The sequence below is a fragment of the Streptopelia decaocto genome, assembly GCF_964273445.1.
Source record: "Streptopelia decaocto genome assembly, chromosome: 6".
NCBI classification, from domain to species: domain Eukaryota; kingdom Metazoa; phylum Chordata; class Aves; order Columbiformes; family Columbidae; genus Streptopelia; species Streptopelia decaocto.
This window is the reverse complement of record NC_138660.1, coordinates 8,480,557-8,504,761: the sequence shown is the minus strand read 5'-3', so window position 1 is coordinate 8,504,761 and position 24,205 is coordinate 8,480,557. Positions and strand designations below refer to the sequence as shown.

At 62.3% G+C, this 24,205-nt stretch overlaps 3 protein-coding genes across 5 annotated transcripts; 1 reads left to right on the top strand and 2 right to left on the bottom strand.

The window, feature by feature from the left end:
• Positions 1 to 267: 267 nt before the first annotated feature.
• On the bottom strand, positions 268 to 8,719 carry VWA5B2 (von Willebrand factor A domain containing 5B2; the record flags this gene model as incomplete). Its single annotated transcript, XM_082055507.1, has 21 exons — positions 268 to 876; positions 1,178 to 1,286; positions 1,494 to 1,563; positions 1,738 to 1,815; positions 2,054 to 2,173; positions 2,245 to 2,382; positions 2,461 to 2,805; positions 2,893 to 3,118; positions 4,240 to 4,529; positions 4,604 to 4,763; positions 4,866 to 5,051; positions 5,135 to 5,249; positions 5,521 to 5,723; positions 5,846 to 5,956; positions 6,049 to 6,225; positions 6,364 to 6,488; positions 6,611 to 6,742; positions 7,183 to 7,337; positions 7,441 to 7,666; positions 8,034 to 8,195; positions 8,581 to 8,719. 21 exons carry the CDS (start codon positions 8,717 to 8,719, stop codon positions 268 to 270), a joined length of 3,876 nt encoding a protein of 1,291 aa, XP_081911633.1.
• Positions 8,720 to 15,073: 6,354 nt separating this feature from the next.
• Positions 15,074 to 18,340, top strand: LOC309441480 (uncharacterized protein). The gene is made up of 2 exons (XM_082056168.1): positions 15,074 to 15,345; positions 16,393 to 18,340. Exon 2 carries the CDS (start codon positions 16,417 to 16,419, stop codon positions 17,569 to 17,571), a length of 1,155 nt encoding a protein of 384 aa, XP_081912294.1. The 5' UTR covers positions 15,074 to 15,345; positions 16,393 to 16,416; the 3' UTR covers positions 17,572 to 18,340.
• Positions 18,341 to 18,778: 438 nt separating this feature from the next.
• On the bottom strand, positions 18,779 to 23,687 carry LOC309441479 (PHD finger protein 13-like). 3 transcript variants are annotated; one of them, XM_082056166.1, is made up of 5 exons: positions 23,531 to 23,687; positions 21,956 to 22,048; positions 21,208 to 21,823; positions 20,842 to 20,877; positions 18,779 to 20,732 (listed from the first exon to the last, which is right to left on the bottom strand). In XM_082056166.1, exons 1-5 carry the CDS (start codon positions 23,660 to 23,662, stop codon positions 20,506 to 20,508), a joined length of 1,104 nt encoding a protein of 367 aa, XP_081912292.1. In that variant the 5' UTR covers positions 23,663 to 23,687; the 3' UTR covers positions 18,779 to 20,505. The 3 variants fall into 3 exon arrangements, with proteins under 3 accessions (XP_081912292.1, XP_081912291.1, XP_081912293.1); XM_082056165.1 differs by having other exon boundaries at positions 20,842 to 20,880; positions 23,531 to 23,683; XM_082056167.1 differs by lacking the exon at positions 20,842 to 20,877.
• Between the last annotated feature and the right edge of the window lie 518 nt (positions 23,688 to 24,205).

Here is a 24,205-nt window from a genome sequence, read left to right as displayed (position 1 = left end):
AGCCCTGGGGATCAGCCTCTGGGGTGGGGTTAAGACACAGGATCTGCAAAACCCCTTTGTCTCAAGGTTTAAATCACCTTGATGTAGCATAGGGATCCCTCCAGCACAGCTTTTCCTAGTTCTCTGTCCGCTCCCCCCAAAAAGAGATGACTGAGATGGGGTGAACCCACCCCCAGGGCTCTGGTACCCCCAGCATGGCCTGAACCAGCCGCTGGCTCCCTGCCTGTAACAGAGACACAGTGTGGAGCCAGGCGTCTTTATTGGCCGTCAGACGTTGTTGGGGTTGTAGCACAGCATGTTCAGCTTGATGTTCTCGTCCCAGTGCCGCAGCAGCAGGAACAAGTGCCTGGCCGCCCCTTTGAGACATCCCACGTCCAGCCCCTCGGGCAGCCGCTGCGCCTGCAGCCACGCGTCCGCCTTGGCCGCCACCAGCTCCCACTCCTCAAAGAAGCCGGCACAGCGATGCTCCAGCCACGCCAAGGCCACCGCTGTGGCCCAGCTGGCACTTTCCAGGTCCTCTGGCCCTGCATCCTGCCAGCTCAGCCCCGTTTCGGAGGGGGCGGCTGAGTGGGGGCCGGTGTCGGACTCGGAGCCGTGCCCGCTGTCTGCCTGCGCCCACACCGCCGCGCTCGGCACCTCGGAGCAGGTGCTGCGGGACGGGGGCGAGCTGGGCTGGGGGCCTGCGGGGGGGTCCTCGCCCTCCTCTCCGCCGGGCGCTGCCTCGGGGCTGCTCCTGGCTCCCGGGGACGTGGGGCTGAGGCTGGCGCGGTGGGAGGCATAGGGGGAGGCACGGCGCAGGCGGTCCAGGGGTATCTGCACCACTTCGGAGAAGCTCTCGGTGAGCTGGAACGGCCCCCGGGCTTGCTGCAGCTGTACCTGCAATGGGGGGCAGGTGACGGGGGGATGCAGGCAGGGGCACAGACCCACCGCAGCCCCAGCACTCAGCGGTGGGGGCTGCAGGAGTGTCCTTGGGGCACAGCGACTGCCCGGTGCCCGCCTCTCAAGAGCCAGCAAAGGTCCCCAGGACAATTCAAGGATGCAGTAGGGCTGAGTAGGCACCCCCTGGCTTTCATCCTCTGCTGCTGGGTGGTGCCTGGGCAGTTCAGCCTCATCCCAGCAGGGATGGTGCCTGCTCAGGCACCCCAACGCGGAATGGGGACATGGACAGGGTCCTTACCAGCGGGAGGTAGTCGTGGCTGGCGTGGTTGCTGGAGCACTCGCTCTCCGGGCTGAGGCACTGTGGGCGCAGCACCAGGCTGGGCCCCCTGCGCCTGCCCAGGCTGAACCTGGGAGGCAAATAGGTGAATTAAGGGGGGGGCAGTTCCCAAAGAACCCCAGCCTGCTGCAGGGAAGGGACTGGAGCACCAAACATCTCCCTTGACACTGCAGGAGCAGGCAAGGGCATTGGACCTGCAGCATCCGAAAAGTGGCACTGTCCCTCCCTGCAACATGCCAATTTTCTGGGGGCCACACACCCCACCCCGCAGCCTCACCTGGAGCCAGCGATGCTCTCTGTGGATTTCTGGGAGCCCATGGAGGTGGTGGAGGGGCTGGTTGGGGGCCCTGCAAAGGGGGGCAGAGCTGAGCATGGCGGGGGCCATGGTGCACCCAGAGCTGTGTCCTGCCCCCCAGCATCTGTGAGGGCACAGCAGATGCTCCAGGTCTCAGCTGCCAGCAACAGGGTGCTGTGGGCAGCCCCTGTCCCCCCCCATCCTTCCCTCATCCACCCGAACACACCATTGGAGCAGTTTGGCTTTTCCCAGCCATAGGTGGGGGAGGAGATGCTGGCTGGAGATCCAGGGGTCTCATCTCGATCTGCAAAACAGCAGAGCCCTGAGGGGCCCTGGGCTCCCAGGACCCTCATGGCACAGATCTGCTACCAGGTGCTGCTACTCTGACTCCCCATGTCCCCCCCCACAGCGTGGGGCAGGGACTGATGCCTCCTCCTGGCCACCCACAGCATTCTAGAGCCAGGAGCTGAGGGTGCCCAGGGCCCCAGTGCTCAGGCAGGTCCCCAGGGAGCACAAGGCGATGCAAGGGTCTGGATCAGTACCTGCAGCGATAGGAGCCTCATCCTGCTCCTCTCTGTCCCGCTGCTGTCCCAGACCTGCTGAGGAGCTCCTGTGGGGCCAGCTCCCTGCCGCGGTGGCTCGTGGCCGGCTGGCCGAGCCAGCTGCAAAGGACAGTGCCACCTCAGTCCCCTCACTGTCCCCTCCCCAGCACGCCAAGCCCCCCGAGCCGTACCTGTGCCCCACACCTCGGGGGCTGCGGGCAGAGCTGCCTGCGTGGCACCGTCCACGGGCACCAGACGGGTGTAGAGGGAAGGCACGTTGCAGGCTTTGCTGGTTTGCACGGCTTTCAAGCGAAACCTGCGGGCAAAGCCTTCCCAGAAAGAGGCAGTTAGAGGTGGGGGGATGCCAGGGCCATGCCGGGTTGGGGGGGACACTCACCAGCACCCACCCTGCTCCAGCTCAGCTTCCCGCTGTGCTGCGTTCTCGTTGTCTTGAATGACAGAGCGTGCGGCCAAGCGGTGCAGCGGCTTGTCCCAGCTCTTGCCCCCCTGTCGCAGGGGGTCCCCCCAATCTGGCCCCTCCTGGGGCTGCAGCAGTGGCTCCAGTGATGCTGTCACCTCCCAGGACACGGGTTTGCCAGCTTGCAGCGCGTGGATCACCACCTGGCAGCGCAGGGGCAGGCTGGCATTGCCTGGGCTGGGCTCCCCCGGCTCGGGCACCGGCGAGGCACTGAAGAGGTAGGAGGGCTCCACCAGCATGTCCCAGTCCAGGTGGGTGGGCGAGAGAAGGTTATCTGGACAACGGCAAGACATTGGCTCAGCGAGGCAGGGGCACCCGGCTCCATCCCCATCACCCTCGCCCACCAGGAGCCAGCACGCACTTGACTCCACCGTGCTGGGCTGCAGCCGCCGTGCCTGGGACCCCAGCTGGTCCAGCTGCCCCTCCAGGGACTGGTTCCTCTTCTGCGACACCTTCTCCAGAGCCCGGCAGAGCCGGCGGGCATCCAGCTCCCCATGCGGCGAGGAAAAGCTGCGGCCAGCCAGGGCGGCGCGTGCCAGCGTCTTCTTCCGCCGCGCCAGCTCCTCCGTGCTCAGGGTCACTGGCACCTGTGGCGGGGAAAGGCTGGTGGCGAGCCCAGCAAAGGCACCGGCACCGAGCCCAGGCTGTGCTGAACCGTGATGGGGCACCTGCGGCCCTGGTGGCAGTTGGCCGGAGCCGCTGGCTGGCACCCAGCCCCACCGCACCGCAGGCTGGCACCCGCAGCCTCCTGAGGTGACTGACGATGCTCTGCCAGGCTCCTCGTACGTGTGGGAAGGACTGACGGCACCCAGACAGGAGTTTGCAAACTTCCCTCAGGGCTGACTCAGGCTGATACTGAGGCAGGAGGACCTGGTGGGGGTCTCTGCGCGTGCAGGGTTGCTCAGGCTGGATGATGCTATGGTGGGATGAGGTCCCCAGCACAAAGTGGTGTCCCCACATTGAGAAGCTTCACCTAAAAGCTATGGCAGGGCAGCGGCGCCCATGCCACCTCTTGCCCCAGCACCAGGGAGCCCGGGAGGGATCATTTACGCTGCAGGGAAATCACTTACGCTTGACATTTCGACAGCAAAGGTCACCAGCTGTGCTGTTGTGCAGCGGGAGCAGGTTACCTAAGCCATGCCACTGGGACAGAGTGTGTCCTGGGGCTGGGTGACAGCTGGCCTCGCCTGGCCTCGGGGCCATTGTCACCAAGGGAGCTGCCTCTCCCCATCCCAGCCTCCTGGCTGGGTTTTAAACCCAGCTATGAAGCAGAGGGGACATGCCCCATCGCTAATGAAGTGCCCAGCTGCACTGGCTGCGGGGTGAAGGAGCCAAGCAGGAGCTCAGCCAGCCCACCCTGTCCTCTCCAGCTGGGTAGGTTTGTTACCTGATGCCAACCCAGCGATTTTCACTTGATTTCTGCAGCGTTTGAGTTGGCTAGAGTTTGTTAACCACCCAGCTGACTTGCGGTCCCGGGGAGCTGGAGGACCAGCTACTTTGTCCCCAGTTGTGCCATTCCAGTAGAGCAAAACCACCTGAGGAGCCTCCTCACAGCATGCACAGCCGATCCTTTCTTAAAACCCACACTACAGCACTCCAGTTTCCAGCCCGTTGGCTGGGCTGTGTCCAGGCACAACAGCAACGCCCCCTGCTAAACCAGAAGCAACTCCCCCATTTGTGAGCCCTTGCACCCCGTTAGCATCCTTACCTTGGTGCCAGCCGAGGCAGAGGGCAGCGGGGCAGATTTGGTGGAGGACTCACAGAGGGACAGGCTCTTTTGGCCCTGCTGGGAGGTGGCATCCGTGCCAGGGGCTGAGGAGCCGCCCTCAGGGGCCACGTCGTGGGAGCCCGTGGACTCGCTGCTGGTGGAGCTGCGGGAGAGCAGCCCCTGGCTGCGGTTGGTGCTGACGGAGCAGTGCGTCAGGACATACTGCTCCTGGATGTACGAGGGCTGGTAAATCCGCTTCCAGATGTCTCCCCCCGAAACAGGATCTGCACCTGCCCAGCAAGTGCACATCTCATCAGCCTGGGGCTCCACACCTGCCCCCCACCCCCGCCACGGCCCCACTCACTCCGTTCTGATGCCTCTGTGCCCCCGGTGGAGAGCTCCAGGGAGGCATCCCTGGATCCCGGGGTGCTCCGGGGCGGTGGGTGGCTCTCCCCGGGACTGGGCATCTCCTCCCGGGAGGGCAAGGCTGAGCTGCGGGAGCCTCGGCGAGCCCCTTCCCGGCCCTGGGGGAGAGAGGGCACTGCCGTCACACCCCTGGCACAGGGAGACGTTGGCAGCACCAGTAACATGCGTCCTCCCCATGCCGGGGGCGATGCCAGTCGTACCGGTGGGCGCCTGTCGCGGAAGCGGGCAATGCTGTAGAGGACGCAGTAGCTGACGAGGCGGTCGCCAGGGTAGAGGGCTGGGAGCTCAGTGGGTGAGAGCAGAGCCTCCATGCTATCAGGGACGTACCAGTCGATGGTGATGTCGCTGATGGCTGGCTCAATCGCCTTCTTCAGGGACTTGATCAGCTGGGGCAGGAAGAGGAGCTGGCATCAGACACTGTGGTAGCCCCTGTGCCCCCCACATTCCCCCATCCACACCTGGGCATTACCTTGGGCTGCAGCCTCTCAGCTGGGCTCAGGAACTCGGCACGGCCCCTGCTGACCTTGGCCATGGCCTTCAGCAGCTGCCGGCACACCCGTGGGCCCATGCCGAAGCTGAAGCACCTGCAGGAGAGCTGGGCAATGAAAAGCCACAGCCATGCTGGTGCCAAGGCCTGGGCAGGGGTGTTTGATAGCCGAAGGTGCCACCCTGACTGCCTGCTGGCTTGGGGCACCCCAGGGGAAGCCAAGCCAGTGGGGTTGAGGGATGTGATGGGTGAAGAACACCCTTGGGGTTGGTGCAGATGAGATTTGGGGCTGCAGAAGGAAAAAGTGGTGGGAACGGTCCAGGGCACATGGAGAGCATCGTGACCCTCTCATGGCCCCGATGCCATACCTGACAGTGCTGGCCTGCCTGCGCAGCAGCCGGAGGATCCTGCCCGTGTTGCCCGCTGCCACGTCAGTGAAGAGGAAGAGCTGGCGGGGATAGCTGTGGTGCAGGGGCTGCGCCAGCGCCCAGCCCAGGGCCACCAACAGGTTGGTGCCACCCATGTCCACCCGCAGCCCCCCGAGGTGCTCACAGGCTCGGCGCAGCGTCTCCTGCTCGCACAGAGAGTGGCGTCGCAGTGGTCCCCAGGGTCACCAGCCCCCCGCCCATGTTGAGGTGCGGCAGGAGGGGGCATGGAGAGGGGTGGGGGCGCACTGTGCCTAGCGGCACTCACATTGCTGCAGAGGCGACTGGATGGGAAGAGCGGCTTGACATCAGTGCCAAAGCCGGCGACGTTGAGCAGCGTCCCCGATGGGAGGCTCTTCAGGGCCACCAGCAAAGCCTCCTGGGGTGACAGCGGGGACCAGGGAGAGCTGCTAAGGACCAGGCACCCAGGCAGCACCCCCAGCCCCACGGGACCCTGTGGTTGTGCCTCACCTTGACCTTGTTGAGGTCAAGGCCGCTCATGGTGCTGCTGCAGTCGATGAGGAAGAGGACCTCGCGGGTGACGTTCTGCAGGTCCCCAGGGACACCCTCCGCCACCGGGCAGAAGTTCAACATCAGCACAGGGTTGGGGAAGATGTCTTTGTGGAAACGCTTCTGCACGAAAGCCACCTGCGAACCAGGCAGGCCGGGGGCTTTCTCACACCCGCCCTGGTCTGTGCCAAGGTCTTCCCCACCCCCTTTCCCTCCACGTCCCCTTTCCTCCTCCTCCTCCTCCCCGCCGGGCCAGCAGTGGCCATGCCCTGTCACCTGTCTCTCGCCACTGCGATCCTTCCTGGCAATCCGTGCATAATCCCGGCGGCTCCGGACATGGGCCTCATACTCAGGGTACGTCATGGTGCCATCCTCTATCACCAGGTGGGGGTGGTGAGGCTCTGGGGGGCACAAGGGGGTTCGGAGCTGCCCCATGCCACAGGGGTCTGGGTAGATGCTCCAGATGCTTTTGGGGTGATGCCCCATCCCCTCCAAACCTGCTCAGGGCACCATCCCCACTCACCACAGGGGTAGAGGATGATCTCCAGGTCCCTGTCATAGCAGTGGGGCTCAGCCAGGGTGACGCGGGTGGTGGCAGCAGAGCTGGCCCAGGGGTCGGCATCTGCTCGCAGGGCATGGGTTGGGCTCTCCAGCCCTACGGAGACACGAGGCTCTGGGGCAGTCCCTCACACCCCCCGGCCCCCAGGCTCCGTGACTGTGCCAGCCTGGCGCGGTGTTGGTGGCTGCTCCCTGCCAGCTCTAATGGGATTAACTGGGCTGGCAGCCAGGAGTGTGTCCCCACCGCCCCGCACCCCCTCCTCACCCATCCTCCCCCCATCCATCACATCTCCCCAGGACTGCTGATCCAGCACTACCCAAAGCCACATGTGTGGAGACCTTGGGGGGGGGCGTCTCAGCCCTGCGGATGGGGAAGGGGCATTTTTTCAGGTAGGGAGTGCAAGAGGCTGCCCAGGAAGGGGGCTTGTGTCCCCCTAGAAGCACAGAGGGACCAGGGGGACACCATCCTGGGGAATGTCACCCGTGTTTCAGGAGGTTTCGCCCAATGAACTGACAACGCCTGAGCTGCCCCCCTACCTGCCAGCAAGCAGGGGCCCTTCACCAGCAGCTCGAAGGCAAACTCATAAGGAAAGGGGTTGCAAGGTCGTCCCCGAAAGACATTGACGCTCTCTGCAGGCACCGTGGGGGTTGGCGGGCTCCGGGCACCCGGCCCCCCGAAACAGCTGGTGGGGCTGTGAGGGGAGAGGCAGTGATGGCTCCTACCCCTCTCCCTGCTCACCCAGCATCGGCATTCCCCCCCGGGATGGCGGAGAGTGAGGAAGCCATGAAAATCACCATAGGGCCAACCTGTCGTCACACAAGCTTGCCGGCTCACTCTCGGGGACAGCGGGGATGCGGGGTACGAGGACGGGGGGCAGGCGGAGGCGCAGGGCCCCGTCCGGCAGCGTGGGCAGCTCCTGCGCCGTGCTCAGGGTGACGGCCAGGCTCTCCACCGGGCACAGCGTGCCCGTGACGATGATGAAGGTGGAGCGCTCTGTGTCTTCGTCCAGGACAAGGTGGCCTGGGCAGGGAAGGGATGGTGGGAGGGTCAGCGGGGTGTGCAGGGTTGGGAAGGGGGAGTTAATTAGAATCACAGAATGTCCTGAGTTGGAAGGGACACACAAGGATCACGGAGTCCAACTCCTGTCCCTGTTTTGCACTAATTATTCTCAAAGGGGCCAATAGAATGCAGGTGTAACGAAGGCCTTGCAAAGGGATAGGTAAAGCCCTGGGGAAGCTGAGGTCTCCAGCACCAGAGACCCCCCACGGCACCAGAGTGGCCTGGCAGGATCTCTCAGCCCCTCGCATCCCCACACACCTCATCACTGCTCGCTCAGAGCCTCCTGGCCAGGAGGACCCAGCAGCATCACCAGTGCCACAGCACTCACCGCTGGCACAGCGGCGCGGCCGGCTGGGGCTGGGGCCGCACTGGAGGCAGCAATCCCGTGCCCGGTGCCGGTTCTGGACCTGGAATGTCACCCGTCGGCTGCCTGCCACCGCCTCGAAGCCGGCCACCACCTCCGACTCCTCCAGCGGGTAGATGAAGATGCCTGTGGGTGGGAGAGAGCCCAGAGGCAGATCCCAGGACGGGCATCACTGCGGCACCAGCTGGCCATGGCAGCACCGCTAAGGGCAGGGCAATTTAAATCCACGGGTGAGGGGCAACACACAGTAAGGACCCACAGGCTGGTTCACCTGGAGGAAGAAATCCTCCTGTTCCTCAGCACTGAGAATGTTCTTGCCTGGCCTCACTCGATGACGGGTGCCGGTGGTTCCCCCACCACCACTGGCCTCCGCCTTCATCCCCTAAACTGAGCAATGCTTGGGGGCCAGGACACAGGTGGGCTGGAGACGGGACGCTCTCCAACACGGGTGTTTTTAGGGGGCCATGCAGGCAGCCCAGGTCCCTGCCAGTCCCAGTAGCCCCCCCCTTACCTTCCACAGGCTCCTCGTGGGGGTTGGTGTACACAAGGTGAGCAGTGATGCTTAGGGAGTACCCATTGGCACAAGCCTTCACCCTGGAGCTCTTCAGGGGCAAAGCCTCCCAGGAGGAGAGGGAATACAGGCCCGGCATGGTGCCTTGGTGAGTGGCTGTGGGCAGAAAGGAGGCAGGTGCTGGGTGCTCAGGGATGGGGTCTGCCGAGAGGCAGCTTGTGCACGCAAACTGCTTCCGTCTGCCCAGCCTGCAAGGGGGGAGTGGGTCCCATCCCCTCCCCACCCCCGGAGATGCTGCTCTGCAGCATCTACAAAACACATGGACCTGGACCCAGGTCTCTGCTCAGACCCCAGCCCACCTGCAAACTGGGTCTGAAGCTACAAAAGCCCACAGAAAGCTCTTCCACCCCACAGGTAAAGCAATCTGGCAGTGAAATGACTGCCAGTGTACAGCAGCAATTACACACAAGCCCCAAACCCTGGCAGACAAACAGAGACTCCTAGACAGGTCAGATAACAGCCAGCCACATGCAGCCCATCTCTCAGCCACCTCAAAGCAGCTTGGTGGCTCCAGAGCCTCCCCAGACCATCTCTTGCACTGGCTGGGAGAGGAGCATCTGCTGCACCCATCTCCATCCACCCGCAGAGGTTACCAGGGTAATTTGTTTAAAATAAATAAGAAAAAAAAAGGAAGGGTGAGAAGCCCACGGTGTAACTAGGACAAAACTGTGAGCAGTGTTTGCTGGGGGTTTAATAATTAACAACAAGGTCAGCACTGCACTGAAGAGCAGCACAGAGAGGAAGGTGCTGCAGGGGGGGAGCCCCACTCGGGGACGATGCTCTTTGCCTCGGGGCGAGTGATTCTCTGCCCAGAGATGGATGTGTGCGGCATCCCAGCCTTCTGCAGAAAAAGAGATGGCCGGGGATGCTTTCCAGCCAGGGCACCAGCCCACTCCACACCTGTTTCCCTTGGGAAAACCATCGGGGAGCAGCATCCTAAGTGACTGCCTGGAGCCAAAGCATCTCTCTATCGTCACCCCGTCCCGTGCCATCAAATATTCTCCTAAAATATTTGGGTCAGCCTCAGTCTTGCCTTTCCATGAACAGTATGCATGGGTCCCACTCCAGACACAGGTCTGTAGCTCCTCGCTGAATTCCACACCGAACCCAGGCACCCACTAGCCAACGGCAGCGAGGTCCCCACGTCACGCTGTGTCCTGGTGCTCCGGCGTGCAACACACCCGGGCAAGGACAAGGCCAGGTACAAGCCGGCCATCTGGTCCCCTGGCTCCAGTGGCCTTTGTCCCAGGAACGGTTCGTACGAGCAGCAGTAACATGAGGCTCGGGGTGCCCTCGGCGTGCAGTCACAGGGTGTCTCTCCCAGAGCACCCCTGAAAGCGGAGGAGGCTACAGCCTCGGAGGCAGCGCCAGGACTGAGCCTGCAGCTGGTGCGAGACAAGGAGCCCCCAAGAAGCGCAGAAGTGCATTAGCAACGTGGCTGCATCCCAGGAAAATAAGTCCATTATGCTGGAGGGGAGCTGTTTACGTGCTCAATTGGCAATGCAGGGTTATGCCGCCAGGTCCTGACCACCCTCCACTCCACATGCAAGATGCTGGTGAGCCCCCCACATTGCTCTCCCAACACACAGGGTGGCACAGGGGCAACACACAGCCCGGCTTTTCTCCACACTGGCCATCCCACCACTGGGAACATCCTCAGCCAGGTCCTGCCCTGACCGCAGCACCCAACCCATCTGGAGACAGGGACACCCCCAGACCAGCCACATCGAGCCATTAAAGATGGATTTCATCCCAAAGCACTTCCATTTGTTCCCAAGGCACCCAGCTTAATGCTCAGCAACGCTCCTGCTATTTGCTGTGCTGCCTGTTGGCTGGGGCACTGCCAGCTTGTTTACCAGGGACTTACCGGAGAAGCCATCCCGGCTGCTTTTTATCACTTCTTTTTACATTTACCCTTGCAGAGTAAACAGGGTCCATCTGGCCCTGCCACGCTTCATGCTGGTGGCTCTAAGCCCCATGGTAATGAATAAAACCAGATCAAACATCCTCTCTCCAGCCTCTTCATCTTCTTACCCTGGGACAGCAAATTGTCCTCAGGTGCCAGCATGGCATCACCAACAGATCCACCCTCCTCCCCATCCCCAGCATTGTCATCAGGGCCTTTGTAGCCCCTTCCTCTTCCTCCCTTCCCACCTGCTGCCCACAGGAGCTGGTTTAACCAGCAGCATCCCCAATACAGAGAGGGCTGCAGCAGGAACAGGGCTGGGGGCGGCTCACCGTGCCAGCAGCAAAGAACTCTCAGTGAAGGCAAGGAGGAGCTAACTCTTCTCTAGGTCAGAATAACTTAATGTTTCTCTTCTCACCCGTGGGCAGGTTGAGTTTTCTAGCAAGGCTGCTGCAGCAAGCCGGCCGCCTGAGCCCAGCCCACCCTCCTTAGCTGCCTGCAAAGTTGTCAGAGTTTCACCTGCTGCAGCTAGAGCCACCCTCACCGGGGTGCACCGTGGTGCTGGGGAAGGATGAGGCCAACCCTGGCACCAGCAAACCCAGTGGAAATTTCCACTGGTGACAGAGGCACAGACTGGTACAAAGATGGAAGGAGAGGAGCCCAAGCCTCTACAGTAGCACCTGGAGCCAGGGGGCATGGATGCCCCTCCTGCTCGCCCACCTTACCGCCCCCACCTCCCTTATAGGACATCCCCGCATCACTTGGTTGGGATGGGGCACAGGGGAAGTGGAGCAGGATCCATCCCAACTCCTGGAGCAGGGAGGAGGCCATAGAGGCAGGAGGTGACAGCACTGCTGCCAGGGGCATGCCACTTTGCAGAGAGCCCGAAAAGGAGGAGAGGAGGGGAAAGGGATTTCCCTGGCAGCTTCAGGCAAAAGGGACAGGGCAAAAGGCTGTCCCCAGCCCAGGCATCCTGCCTGCGGTGCTGTGCCCTGGCTGGCACTGCTGCTTCATCTGCTAGAGAGACAAAACAGAGAGCAGAGTCTGCTGCACACACACGCACACACGCACACACGCGTGCACACATGCACATGAGTCCCAACACACGCACCGCATCCAGGATCTGTGCTGCTGCTCTCTCCTCCCCAGAGCTGCTAAAACCCCTGGAAAACCCCAGCCTCATGCCAGGGAACAGGAGTTACTTGCCCTTCATGCACCTTAACACAGGTAACCCCCCAAAAGATGTCCCAGCCCCACAGATTTCCCTTGACGTGGGCACACCCCAGAAGGGCAGCCCTGCAAAAGGGTCCTTCTGCTCCCCTGGACATGGGACGTTTGTGGTGTGGGCAATGGACCGGTTGCTGACACCCCGGGGCACGTTTCCAGCAGTTATCTGAGCCAGCCCTGTCAGATCCACGCCGGATGGTGATTTCAGCACTTTTGTGGCCCTGCTGCCTCATCTCCCACCTTTCATCCCTCCTGCCATCCAGGGCTGTCCCGGCAGCACATGTGCAACTCTGGGGCACCCAGAATTTGCAGGATACCCACAGGGTCCCAGGCCACCATGGCCCCAGCCCCCCCCCAGCCCTGGCCCTTACCTGGAGGAGGAGGATGACACGGGGGCTGCAGGCTCGGCTCAGCACCCACTGGTCCTTGCCCTGTGCAGAGCCCCCTGCCCTGGGGGTGGGTTTTCCTGCCCCTCTGGCTGGGGGCTGTGGTACCCAGGGGGGTGAGCGGTCCTTCCCTGCCTCTCCCTGCTGCAGGCTCCCTCTCTGGCACTGGCTCCTTCACCGCCCTCGCTCCATCCCTCACTCCCTGTGCCAGCAGCAGAGCTGCTCCAAGCCCAGCCTCATTAAAGAGACACACTCCCTGGTACTGCTGCCCCGGGGAGAGCTGGGGGATGCTCTCACCGATGGCACTGGGGATCTCAGGGGACAGCCAGCACCCACAGAGGGTGACAGGCACTGGCCAAGAGCAGACCCCACCGCTGTGGGCTGCTCTGCACCCACAGAGTGGTGATGTCCAGCCAAACCTGGGTGCTGGTGACACCCCAGCATAATGCTGTAGCATCCACAAGGATGGGGTTTGGCTGCCTGGGACACGCAGCCACCCCTTGCACCCCCCGCAAAGAAAGCACAAGGCAAAACACAAGTCCCCATCAGCCAGCTGAGCTCTGGTACAAATACTGTGGGCCACAAGTGTCACAACCAGCTTAACTGGGAAAGGTCTCAGCTCCTCTGAGACTACTGCAAGAAAACCAAGCACAGGCAGATGCTGAGCATCCACCACAAACCCAGATGCCCTGGGGTCCCACCAGGGCAGTTCTCATCAGCCCCCATGTGCTGCAGTGAAATCCCAGCCCCAAAGGGCAGGAAAGAGGGGGGATTTGGGGAGACCCCAGCATTTGGGTGACAATAAGCCCCCTTGGGGAGGGTGGAGACGGTCAGGAAATCCCAGTATAGCCTCATGTGCTGGCAGGGAGATCTCATAGCCTGGGGCTGGGAATCCCTCAGCCACCACTGCAGCCTCAGATTTGGGGCTAATCCCTGCCCTGCCTCTCCCAGGCAGCTCCCTGGCTGTGCTATAGATAGGACAGTGCTGCTGTAGCTCTTTTTATAGAGCACCCAGAGGGGAACCCCCACCCTCCTATGCACCACAAAACCCACGATCACAGTCACACCGAACCTGAAGCCCAGCCACGCAGGCACAAACCGGGGCAGATAGAGCAGGCAGCACTGGGGAGTGAGTGGTCCCTGGGCCTCTGCAGGTGACTTTGGAGCGGCACTGGAGCGAGGAGGCCTGGCAGAGCAGCATCTCTCCTCTGGATCTCACCTCCCAGCCGACACACACGCTGCTATGGCTTTGGCTCCTCACTATGGGTTTCAGAGGTGATGGCAGGACCAAAGGGGAAGATCTTGGTGGAAGACGCCCGTTGCTGCATGCAGTAGCATGGGACACACTCCCTCCTCCAGACCCCTCACCCTGCACTTCAGCCAACACAATTATCTGGCAGAGAGGCACTCTGCATGTCCCCAGGGCGCTTGCATGAGCATGCTGAGCCATTTCTTCTCCCTGTGCTGGATGCCCCACGGCACGCCGCTTCCCCTGCTTGTGCCGCATGGGGAGAGAGGAGAGCTAAAGTGTGCAGCTGCGCTCCTTCCCTTCATTAATGACCGCAGGAGAAGGATGCTAACCTATATATGACCCCCGCACATGACAGAGACGAACTCTGCGAGCTACTGGAGGTACAGCACGTACCGCAGCACATCCACCCAGCCTGTACCGTGCACGGGGCTCCCGCTCCCATCGTCACAGCGAGTGCCTCGGCTGCTCCAGCCCCAGAAAAAAAGAACAAACAACAAAACAAAAAAACCACAACAACTCGCAAGCTTTGATTTTTCTCTGAGATATGGTTTCTAGGCCAAGCTGGAGAGAATAAAAGCTTCCAAATGCAAGCGCTGGGTCGGTGCCACCAGTCAGGGAGATGGGGCTTGGCCAGCTCCCGGCGTCAGACGCTGTCTGCAGCGCCGGTGCTAACGGCAGGCGAACAACCACAGCATGCAGAGCGCCAGGGATGCAGCTGAGCCTCCCCAGCCCGTCAGCGATGTGTGGCAGCCCCAGGGAGACACAGATGGGCTCCATCCTGCTCTGTGCAGTGCTCACACTAATATCAAACAACAGGCTTGTGTGTCCCCGCTCTGCACCGTCACAGCTTCCCTAAAGCAGCTCGTCACAGCCATAAATAAACCCCTAGAGAGCTCAGCATTGCTTTTCAGCAGAGTGCTGAGCTAATGCGTGTGTTAAACCCTGCAAACACAGTCCCAGCTCAGCCCAACACAATTAAATGCCCTTGTGCTCCAAAAACCCCATGCAGCCCTCACCAGAGGCTGCCATAACACCCAAGGGACCAGTCACAATCAGGATATTTATCCTCAAATCATCTGTACCTTGTCCTGGGTTTATTGAGCTGAATTATCACCCAGAGATAGGGTCGGCTGGAGAGAGCGCAGACTGCAAAGCTCTTGCAGATGCTCTCAGGCCCTAAGTCACTGATAAACCCTGAAAATTGAGTGCTGGGGGAGGAAATAACACAAAACCCAGGGAGATACCAGCCGGTGTCAGGCTGGGAATGACCGCGTTCTATGCAACTGCAGCTCCTCGGAGCCAGCTGAGGCTGCAAAGCCAGGGGCTCTGCCTGCAGGGAGAGGGGCAGGGGCATCCTGTCCAGCCCTCTGCTGCTCGTTAATCAGCACAAACTAAACGAGACCCTGCAGAAAGGCAGCCATGGAGAAAGAAGGGAAAGCTGATATTGTTTCTGGTCAAAATCAGGCGCACCTTGGTTTAACCTGTGCAATATTGGTCTGCTCAGCTGCAGGGAGTTACAGACGGGCTGGAAGGAGAAAGCAGCAGGAAATGAAACGTCAGCAGAGATAGAGATGGCTCATGGAGACATCAGAGACCCCTGGGGAAAAGAGCTGGGAAAGCTGCCAGCGCTCCTCCTTGCCCAGACTTAACCGAAACCCTCCCGGGATGACGCTGGCACAGGCAGATCCCAGCACACGCACTGGAGGCTGCTGGGTTTCCTTCCCGCAGCCGAAAACGCCAGCAGCCACCCCGTGGCAGCACCAGGTCGCTGCTGAAAACGAAACTCCCCGGGTTTCAGGAACCCGAAACTCCCACGCCCCTGAGGCAGGCCCAGCTGCGCGGGGGTTGGGGCTGGACCCTGGTGGTTCGGATCAGCCCGGTGACAGCAGCAGCAGCAGCAGCCGGGGCTCAGCAGCACCGGGGAGTCTGGTCAGGTCAGCTCGTCCCTTCGCACGGGAGCCCGGGGGCGAAGGCGGGGTGCTGGGTGCCGGGTGGGCTGTGCCTGCGCTCCTGCCAGGCTCGGGCCCCTGCCTGCCGGCAGGGATGGGGCGCACAGCGCCGGAGCCCCTTCCCAGGGGCGGCGGATGAGGAGTCAGGCTGGAGAGACGGGGCTGGGAGAAGGGAACGGGGTGACCTGGAAGAGAAACCAGCCCGAAAGGCCCGGGGGAGGGAGGGCAGGGCGCGGTGGGAGCTGCGGGAGCTCGACCCCAGCCCAGAACAAAATCATCTTTGCGTGGGGGGAGCGCGGGGGTGATGCGGGAGGGAACCAGAAGTGAAAGGGGTAGCGGGACGGGGACCGGGCAAGTCCGGGCAGATCCCCGGCGGACGAGGATGGCCGAGCGGCTGCTTCCCTCTAGCGGGGAGCGGCGGGGGGCTCGGTCGGACCCTCGCAGCCTGGCCCGGCCCCCAGCGCCGCTCCCCCCGCGTCCCCGGGCCGCCGCCGCCCCCGCGGGCACGTGGTGCGGGCGGGACGCGCTTCCGGAGCGGCGGCGGCGGAGCGGTGAGGCCGGGCGGCACCGGGCAGGGTCCCGGCCGCAGAGCACGCGTGGGGCGCCCCGGGGCGGTGCTGGGCGCGCCCTCCCACGCCGGCCGGGTGATGGGCCCTCGGGGAGCCCGCCCGGTCCCCGTGCGGGCACCGCTCTGCGGGTGTGCTCCCTTGTCCCCTGCGGAGGTGGCCCCGAGGGGACCCTGCTGTCCCCCTGCCCTGTTCCCTGGGTTGCTGAGCAGGAGCACAGGCGGTGGGGGGCTGCAGCCCTGGCCCCACGCAGGGCTGGGTTTCACGGGAATGGGGGGATGCACAAGCACCCCAGCACCGCTGAACCAGCCAGCATCCCAGTATGGTGTGTCACCCCAGAGAAGGCAGGGGGACAGAGCTGCACGGGCAGGGGGTGCCAGCATCCTGGAGCAGGCAGAGACAAGTACCAAAGAAAGGCAAATTTATGTTTTGGGGATGTGCATTCAACTTTATTCCATACCCACAGCACCAGACCTTCTGACATATAACGATGGGGAGACCCAGGAAGGAGACCGCAGGCACATCATCTCCTCAACCTGCCACAGCTGCCTCCAAAACCACCCCCGCTGCGCCACCGCCTTCCACCTCGGCCACCAGGGCCAGGGCCACGGCTGCAGGAAGCCGGTCCAGGAGTTCTCCAGCTGCCGGCAGCCAATCTAGGAGTTCTCCGGCTGCCGGCCCCAGCCAGGGCAAGGGGACAAAGCCAGACTCCTCTCAGCCAAGACCTGCAGCATCTCGTGGAGCCCGAGGAGATGCCAGGGACCAGCACAGAGAATCCACCAGGAGTTGCCCTGCGACCCCGAAGCAGCCACCTGATACCAAAGGAGCTGCCGGTGCAGCCAGACCTAACCCTCGTCCACAGAAGCAGCAGCCTGAGGCTGACCCAAGCAGTGCCTGTGGATGGTTCCTGCCCCCCCTGGAAAGTGAGGACATTCCATGGGTGGAGAAGGAGACACGTGGCCAGCGGAGCAACCCCAAGTGGTACGAGTGGCGGGAGAACCGCATCACCGCCTCCGTGGCCCCCAGGATCGCCAACAGCAAGTTTGCCAATGGCAAGACATCCGAGGTGCCCCAGTCCTACCTGAAAGCAGTGGTGAGCTCCAGCCCCGGGGTGCAGACGCCAGCCATGTCCTGGGGGCTGCGCAACGAGAAGGTGGCCGTGCAGGCCTACGAGCAGCTGAAGTCGCGGGAAGTGGGCAGCCCGGTGCGGGTGGAGGACTGCGGCCTCTTCATTGACCGGGAGAAGAACTGGATCGCTGCCAGCCCAGATGGCATCATCAAGGAGGCGGCCACGGGGAAGACCCTGGGGCTGCTGGAGGTGAAGTGTCCCTATAAGCACAGGAACAGGACAGTGCGCGAGGCCTGCAAGGACAAGGACTTCTGCCTGGAGGTGAACGGGGATTCCTACGCCCTGAAGAGGGATCACGCCTACTTCACCCAGGTCCAGTGCCAGCTGGCGGCTGCCGGCTTCCAGCGGGCCGACTTTGTGGTGCACACCACCAAGGAGACGGCCGTGGTCCCCGTGGAGTTCGATGCCGAGTTCTGGGGGCAGACGGTGCCCAAGTTGGAGAAATTTTACACCGAGGCAGTGATTCCCCACCTGGAGGAGAAAGCAGGCGGCTCTGTCTGGGCCAAGGAGGAGTAGACAGCCCCCACCTGCCTCCTTCCCCTTATGCTCGCTTGGCCACACAAACCCAGCTTTGGCCCCTAGCATAGAATTTAAGCCCAGTTTTGCTGCTGTTCTTGGACCATTCGCTGCCTCTGCCCCAATGCAAGTGCCTCAGGACTGAAATGCTGTATCAGCAGGACCCTGCTTTGGTAGGTGTCCCCACAGTGACTTCTTCCTGCCCCAACCAGGGCAGCGCTTGGCCTCTGATGTCCTGTTCCCCTCACTTCACCTCCCATCTGATGGAAGCTGGCACACCTCTGGATCTGCAGAAGCCAGTGATACCTCTGTGCTAGAACCACAGACTGACTTTATGGAGAAAACTGGATCCTTTGGCACCTAAACTGCTGTCAGGACTAAACCATAACTTCACTCCAGAGCAGAGAGAGAGCAAGGGAAGGTTTCTTAGAGCCCAAGAGCAAAACACAGGCTTTGGGCTAAATAGTGCTGTGCCTTAAGAGCCACGGTGAGGACACGTGGCCGCCCTTCCTTCCCGAGCTGGCAGACCTGCTGCTTCTTTGGAGTAACCTGTGATGCTCACGATGAGTTGGCTGCAGCCCTGGGAAGATGGTCCCCATCCAAGAAGTTGTCCCCCAGCCTGTGCAACTCCAGAGGACCTCCCTGTGGAACATCCCCATGTGCTGCAGCAGGGTGGGGAGGTGGTCATAGAATCATTCGGGTTGGAAAAACCCTCCAGTTCATTGATTCCAACTGTTATTGCTCTATTAAATACAAGATTCACACTGGCCTTGCTTGTTCTTTGTTGTTTGTACAGTGTGGTGTTTATCATAGAATAGAATCACTTCAGTTGGAAGAGACCCTCAGGATCACTGAGTCCAACCATAACCTAACTTAATTCTAGCACTAAGCCATGTCCCTACGAACCTCATCTAAATGCCTTTTAAACACCTCCAGGGATGGTGACTCCACCACTTCCCTGGGCAGCCTGTTCCAATGCCTGACAACCCTTTATGTGAAGAATTTTTTCCCGATATCCAGTCTAAATCTCCCCTGGCACAACTTGAGGCCACTTCCTCTTGTCCTGTCACTATGTCCTATTACTTTCAATGGGGAGGAGGACAGCAGGGCTAAGCGGGATCCCCCACCAGGTCCCCTCCCAGCCACAGCGAACAGGGGAGCACTGGGTTCCAGAGGGACACGAGACCCAAGGCCACCACCATTATGGCAAAAGTACTTTATTATATACATAAGACTCCAGCCACACTCCACAGGGCAAGGACCAAAAATTGCTAATTTACATATCAATACAAAGTAACTATAAAAACATAAAGCACTTTCGGGGCCCAGGCTTTCCACAAGAGGAGAGAGGCACAGGGACGAGCCTGGGGACTGCTGAGTGACAGGGGGCTGCCCCACGCCTGCCCCCAGCTGTGGTCCCGCAGTAACCAGATGTGCAAGTAGGAAAGAACCCAGTTAAGAACCGTAGTCATGGGGACTGGCAAGGGGGGCCTGTCCCACTCCCTGCTGCAGGCAGTGGTGCCCCAGGGGCTGAGCCAAGTGTCACCAGGACAGGAGCGGGGTCTGTGTCCCCCAGGGAAAGTGCAGAAGGCACATGGGCCAGGGTCTTTGGAGGGGCTGTGAGGAGGAGCTGGGATCCAACAGTTAGTGCACGTGGGGCCCGAGGAGATCACACACACACACACACCACGCACAGGGGACACGGAGAGGGAAATGCCTTCCACTGCCAAACTTAACGGGGGACCTGGAGAGGGCACGTTCCGTGTCTCTGGAGCAGCAGTTGCATAGCAGAAGGGGCTCAGGGCCCACTCTTGACAAATCATCAGATTCCACTCTTCATGTCCACAAAAAACAAAAACAAAACCCAAAGCCAACAGGCTTCTGTGATGGAGGGAGTGCTGGGAAACAAGGCCCTCCCAGCTCCATCCCGGCATCTGTCTGGTGTTTAAGTGGATGCTCTACCAGACAGGCCTGTGGGCAGGAGACAGCCACAAGCTTCAGTTGTTTCAAACTGAAAAACATGGAAAGCTAACCAGAGCACGCTCCTGCCAAAGGGCTCTTGGCCCTGCCATGACCAGTCCTGAGGAGAACTTCAGTCTCCTATCAGGAATCCCACCCCCCTTCACATAGAAGACCTCAGTGCAACTGGAGAACGTGAACCAAGGAGGGCTGCTCTGCAAGAACAGCCTTTGTAATCACCTGCTGGATGATGCCTTGCTGCTCCTGACCCAACAGGAGTATCGTGGGGCTACAGGCACAGCAAATGAAACCAGAAGCACCATGGGCCAGGGGAAGGACCTCCCCTGTGTAGCCTACAAGGCCAATGAGCCAGAGATGGACGGCTCCACCAACACCCCCAAGATGAGGAGCCCCAGTCTGCTTCAGGTGTCAGCAGAACCCATGTCCCTTCCCCTCCTGCCCTGGCGAGCAGCACACCATGTGGAAGGAGCTCACCCTGGGCTGCACCTACTTGCTGGATGAGAACCTGGGTCACCGGGGCTTTGCCATCGCAGCCCACCTGAAGATCCGAGGCAAGGAAAGGAAAACGGTGAGGAAAAAGGAGGAAGGGGAGTCACACCTTGGGATAAGTGTAAGCTTCCACCACACCACAGAAAAACTACTTGGACTAGGTTCTCCTCGGCTGCCCGGGGGGAAAGGCACTGAGCCAGCTTCGTGCGAGGACAGAGATGTTTCCAAGTGACCTAGTGCGCAGCTGGACCACCCTCCTCTCCCCCCACACCTCTGGGGCAACTGAGCTCCGTGGTCAATGCGATCCCCAGGGAGGACACGCATGGCAGCTTCCAGGAGTCAGAAGTGCAAGGGGGACAGCCCAGCCTCTCCCCTGCCATTACTGTGCATTGATTGTCTAGCCAAACCGGGCGACAGTCTTCAGTTTAAAAAGTGGACCCCCGGCCACCCTGCTCTGGGGGAGCTTCAGTCACAGAAGCGCTTGCGGGGCACCGTCCGAGCTCGGTTCGAGCGGCGAATCTCCTGCTTGGCATCGCGGCATCGCTGGCAGATGAAAACCTCAGGCACATTGGATTTGCGGATCTTGGCACAAGAGAGGTGGATCCAGGTAGCGCATTCGTTACATTCGATCATGGGCCTCCCTGCAAAGGGCTTCAGGCAGAAGCAGGTGATCAGATCCCAGGCATCATCATCTGGTCAGGGAGAGAGACACCGGTCAGAAACCACCTTACCAGTGGCAGGTCTGGCTGTAGCCAAACTAGCCGGTTCCAGTGGTGTCAAATGGAACAGCCCCCCACTCACCTTCTGCTTTGGTGTTGGGAGCTGCCGCAAATTCGACTGCTGGCGTTGCAAAAGGAAAAGAAAAAAAAATTAAAAAGAAGAGAAAAATAAAAACCAGATGAGCAAGACAGCCCTACACCTCACTTCAGACTAATTTCAGGTCTGTTCCGCTTGGTCTGTAGAACAGAGCTGCCAAAGAGCAGGCCAGCTCCCTGCCCCTGCTCTCCAGCCCTCCCAGGTCCAGAGGGTAGTCCCCTTGCTGGGAGAGGCTTGGGCCACCGACAGGCTCTCCCTGCAACCAGCATGGGTGGCTCCAGCTGACGTAGAGACAATATCTGGCACTGGCTGCAGCACAACAGGGCCCTCTGCACTCCCTTGGGCACTCACCGCTAAGCTGGGAGCTCCCTCTGCTTGCATCTTCCCCTTCGCTTTGGTCCAAGGTACTAGAAGAACTGGGGCTTTTCCTCCCTCCAGAGCAGAGGTCGTGCTCCTTTAGCTGAGGATCATCTCCTGCTGGCTTCTCGGTCCCCTGTGCTCCGTGCATGCAGTCCTTCTCCTCCTTCATCAGCTCCTCCAGGAGGGAGTTGGGCTGGGAGTCCCCAGCTGGGTCGAGGGAAGGCTCCAAGAGCTGCTCTTTCACAGGAGGCACCTGTCCCTCCAGCACAGACAGCTCCTTCACCCCGTCCTGCTCTGCCCCAAAGCCCTTCCCAATGCTCAGCGGCACCTTCTTCTCCACCTCCTGATCCAAAATGAGTTTCTTTGCTGGTGGTTTCTTCCGTTTGGTTTGCTGGGGCCGGACATCATAGAAGCCGGTGGGGAAGGCAGGGCAGCTCATGAGCAGGCTGTTGTCCACAGCCCCCCTGGCCATGGCACTCCTGCTCCTCCCGTCATCCACCAGCACATGGCAGTCGGAGGAGTGGGACGAGGCCCAGCTATCGCTGTCCTGAGTGCTCCCTGTGCTGTTCTGGGGACTCATGCTGCCTCCGTGGGTCCAGGGCTCGTTCTGCAAGAGAGGACAATGCAGGACTAGCATGAAAGATCCCAGCACAGACATTCAGGGTAAGGAGGAAGAGGCTGGGGATGGAGCACGACCCTCCAGGAAGAGAATTATGAAGCCCAGAGGAATCAGTCTTACCTCTTCAGGGTAGGGAATGTAGCCTGCATAGGCCAAAACAAAGGTGCAGAACTGGTTGAAATCCTCGACGGTTCTCTGTCGTTTCTGCAATGGCTGTAACAAATGCCACGTGTTGATTAAACTCCCTGGACACCCCTACCTGAGCTGAGCATCACAACTGGCCCTGGCAGGCAGCCCTGGACCACCAGGCAATTATACAAGCACATAATATTTAGGTCACTCGAACATCCATCCTTCCCCTAACCCATCTGCATCATCTGGCTCAACAGATGCAGCCTTTCCCTTTAAAACCCTGACCATGGAGGGGGGTGGGGGGGGACACAATGACGACAGGATGGGACACCCAGAAAGCAGAGCAGCCGCCTAGCAGAGCGTGAGTCAGAGGCTCGGGAGCCCCGGGATGGGGATGTCCGCGCCCCCCGCCCACAGCCGGCTGACTCAAGGCCCGAGGGAGAAGGCGCCGGCTAGGAGGGCACCGGCGATTTGGGGTTCCCCGGCTGCTCCCGGGTCAGCCGGAAGAGCCCGGCGCCGCTCGGGACCCGGTCCCGCACAGCCAGCCCCGCGCCCGGGATGCGGGAGCAGACATCTCCCCCCCAGGACCGAGGGGAGACCCCGGGGCCGGGCCGCACGGCTCCCCCCGCGGCGAGGCGGCGGCGGCCCGGCGGGGAGGGGAGGGCAGGGGGCGGCCCCCCCGGCCGCCGCCCGTCCCCGCGCCGGGCACCTGATGGCTCCCAAGATGGCGCCGCGCTCCCGGTCCTGCCCCGACCGGCCGCCGGGGGGGCGACCCCACCCCCGCACGCGGACACCCCCTGCACGAGCAACACCGCACCGGCACGGACCCCCCCTCCCGGAACCGGCACGTAACACGCCCCCCCCCCCCGGTCACACGCACCCCGGCACCCCCGCAGCCCCCAGCCCTGGGCCCGCCCCGGCACGCACACGCCGCGGAGCAAGCCGGCCACGCAGGTTCCCGGCCGCGCCGCCGCACCCCCACGGACTCCGCGCCCCGGCGCCGCACTCCCCCCCTCCCCGGGCACCATCCCCCGCCCGCGCCCACAGCCGCCCCCCGAGGGCTCCTCGCACACGCACAACCCCCTGCGGGCACACACACAGAAACACCCACACAGCCCCCGCACACACACAGAGCCCCCCCGCGCACACACAGCGCCCCCCCGTCCCCCCCCCAAGCCTCCCGCAGGCACAAGCACCCCCACGCACAGAGCGGCCCCCCACGCAAAGTCCTTCTCGACACTCAACCCCCCCCCCCCCAATGCACAAACACAACTTCCCCGGCGTAAAAACACGCGACCCCCCCCCCCGAACACACACACGGGCGCGCACACACAGACACACGCACGACCCCCCCCGCCGCGCGCGCACACACACACACACGAGGCCCCCCCGCGCACGCACAGACGAAGCAGTCCCCCCCCCCCGCACACAGGCACTCACAAACGACCCCCCACCCCTCCCCCGCGGGCACCCCCGCATCCCGTGGCAGCCCCGCACCCCCCAGCACACGCGCGGCGCCCCCCGAGGCCCCCCCACCTCTCCCGTCCCCGCCGCCCCACTCACCTCCTCGGGCACGGGAGACCCGGGGCTGGGTACGGGGCTGCTCCCCGCCGAGCGCAGCCCCCCCCGGGGGAACGGTCCTCCCGGGGCGGCGACCCCGCGCCCCTCACCTGCCCCCTCCCCACCGGCGCTCATGCCGCCGGCCCGCCCTGCCCTGCCCTGCCCGGTGCGCTGGGTGCCGCCGCCGGTCGCAGCGAGGTTCGAGCGCCGCCCCGGCCGCAGGGGCGGGACCACCTGGTGGCGGGGAAGGCGAGGGCGGGGCCTCGCGCCGGCCGCCCCGGTGGGAGGCGGGGGGTGCGGGGGGGTGGTCCGTCTGCACCGGCGCCGGGGGAGCGGGGACCGCGGACATGGCCGGCCCGCCGGCTGCTACCGGCACCGGGACGTCGCCGTGCACCGGGGCTGGACACACCGGCACCCCTCCCGGGTCCCAACCCCCCTTCCCCGGGCTGCCAGGGGGCCCCCAGCTCTGCCCCCTCCTCCCATCCACCCTCAGCCCCGGTTTCCTGCAGCCCCCAAACCACAACCGGATCCAGCGCCCGCCTGAGCTGGCACCGAGCCCCCGCCTCACCCGGTTCCCTGCCCCCCGCGGTGGCCGCGGCCCCGGTGGGACACGGGCGCAGCCCTGCACAACCCACCCCTGCACATCCCCCGCACCACGCAGGAGCCATTAACTTGGCA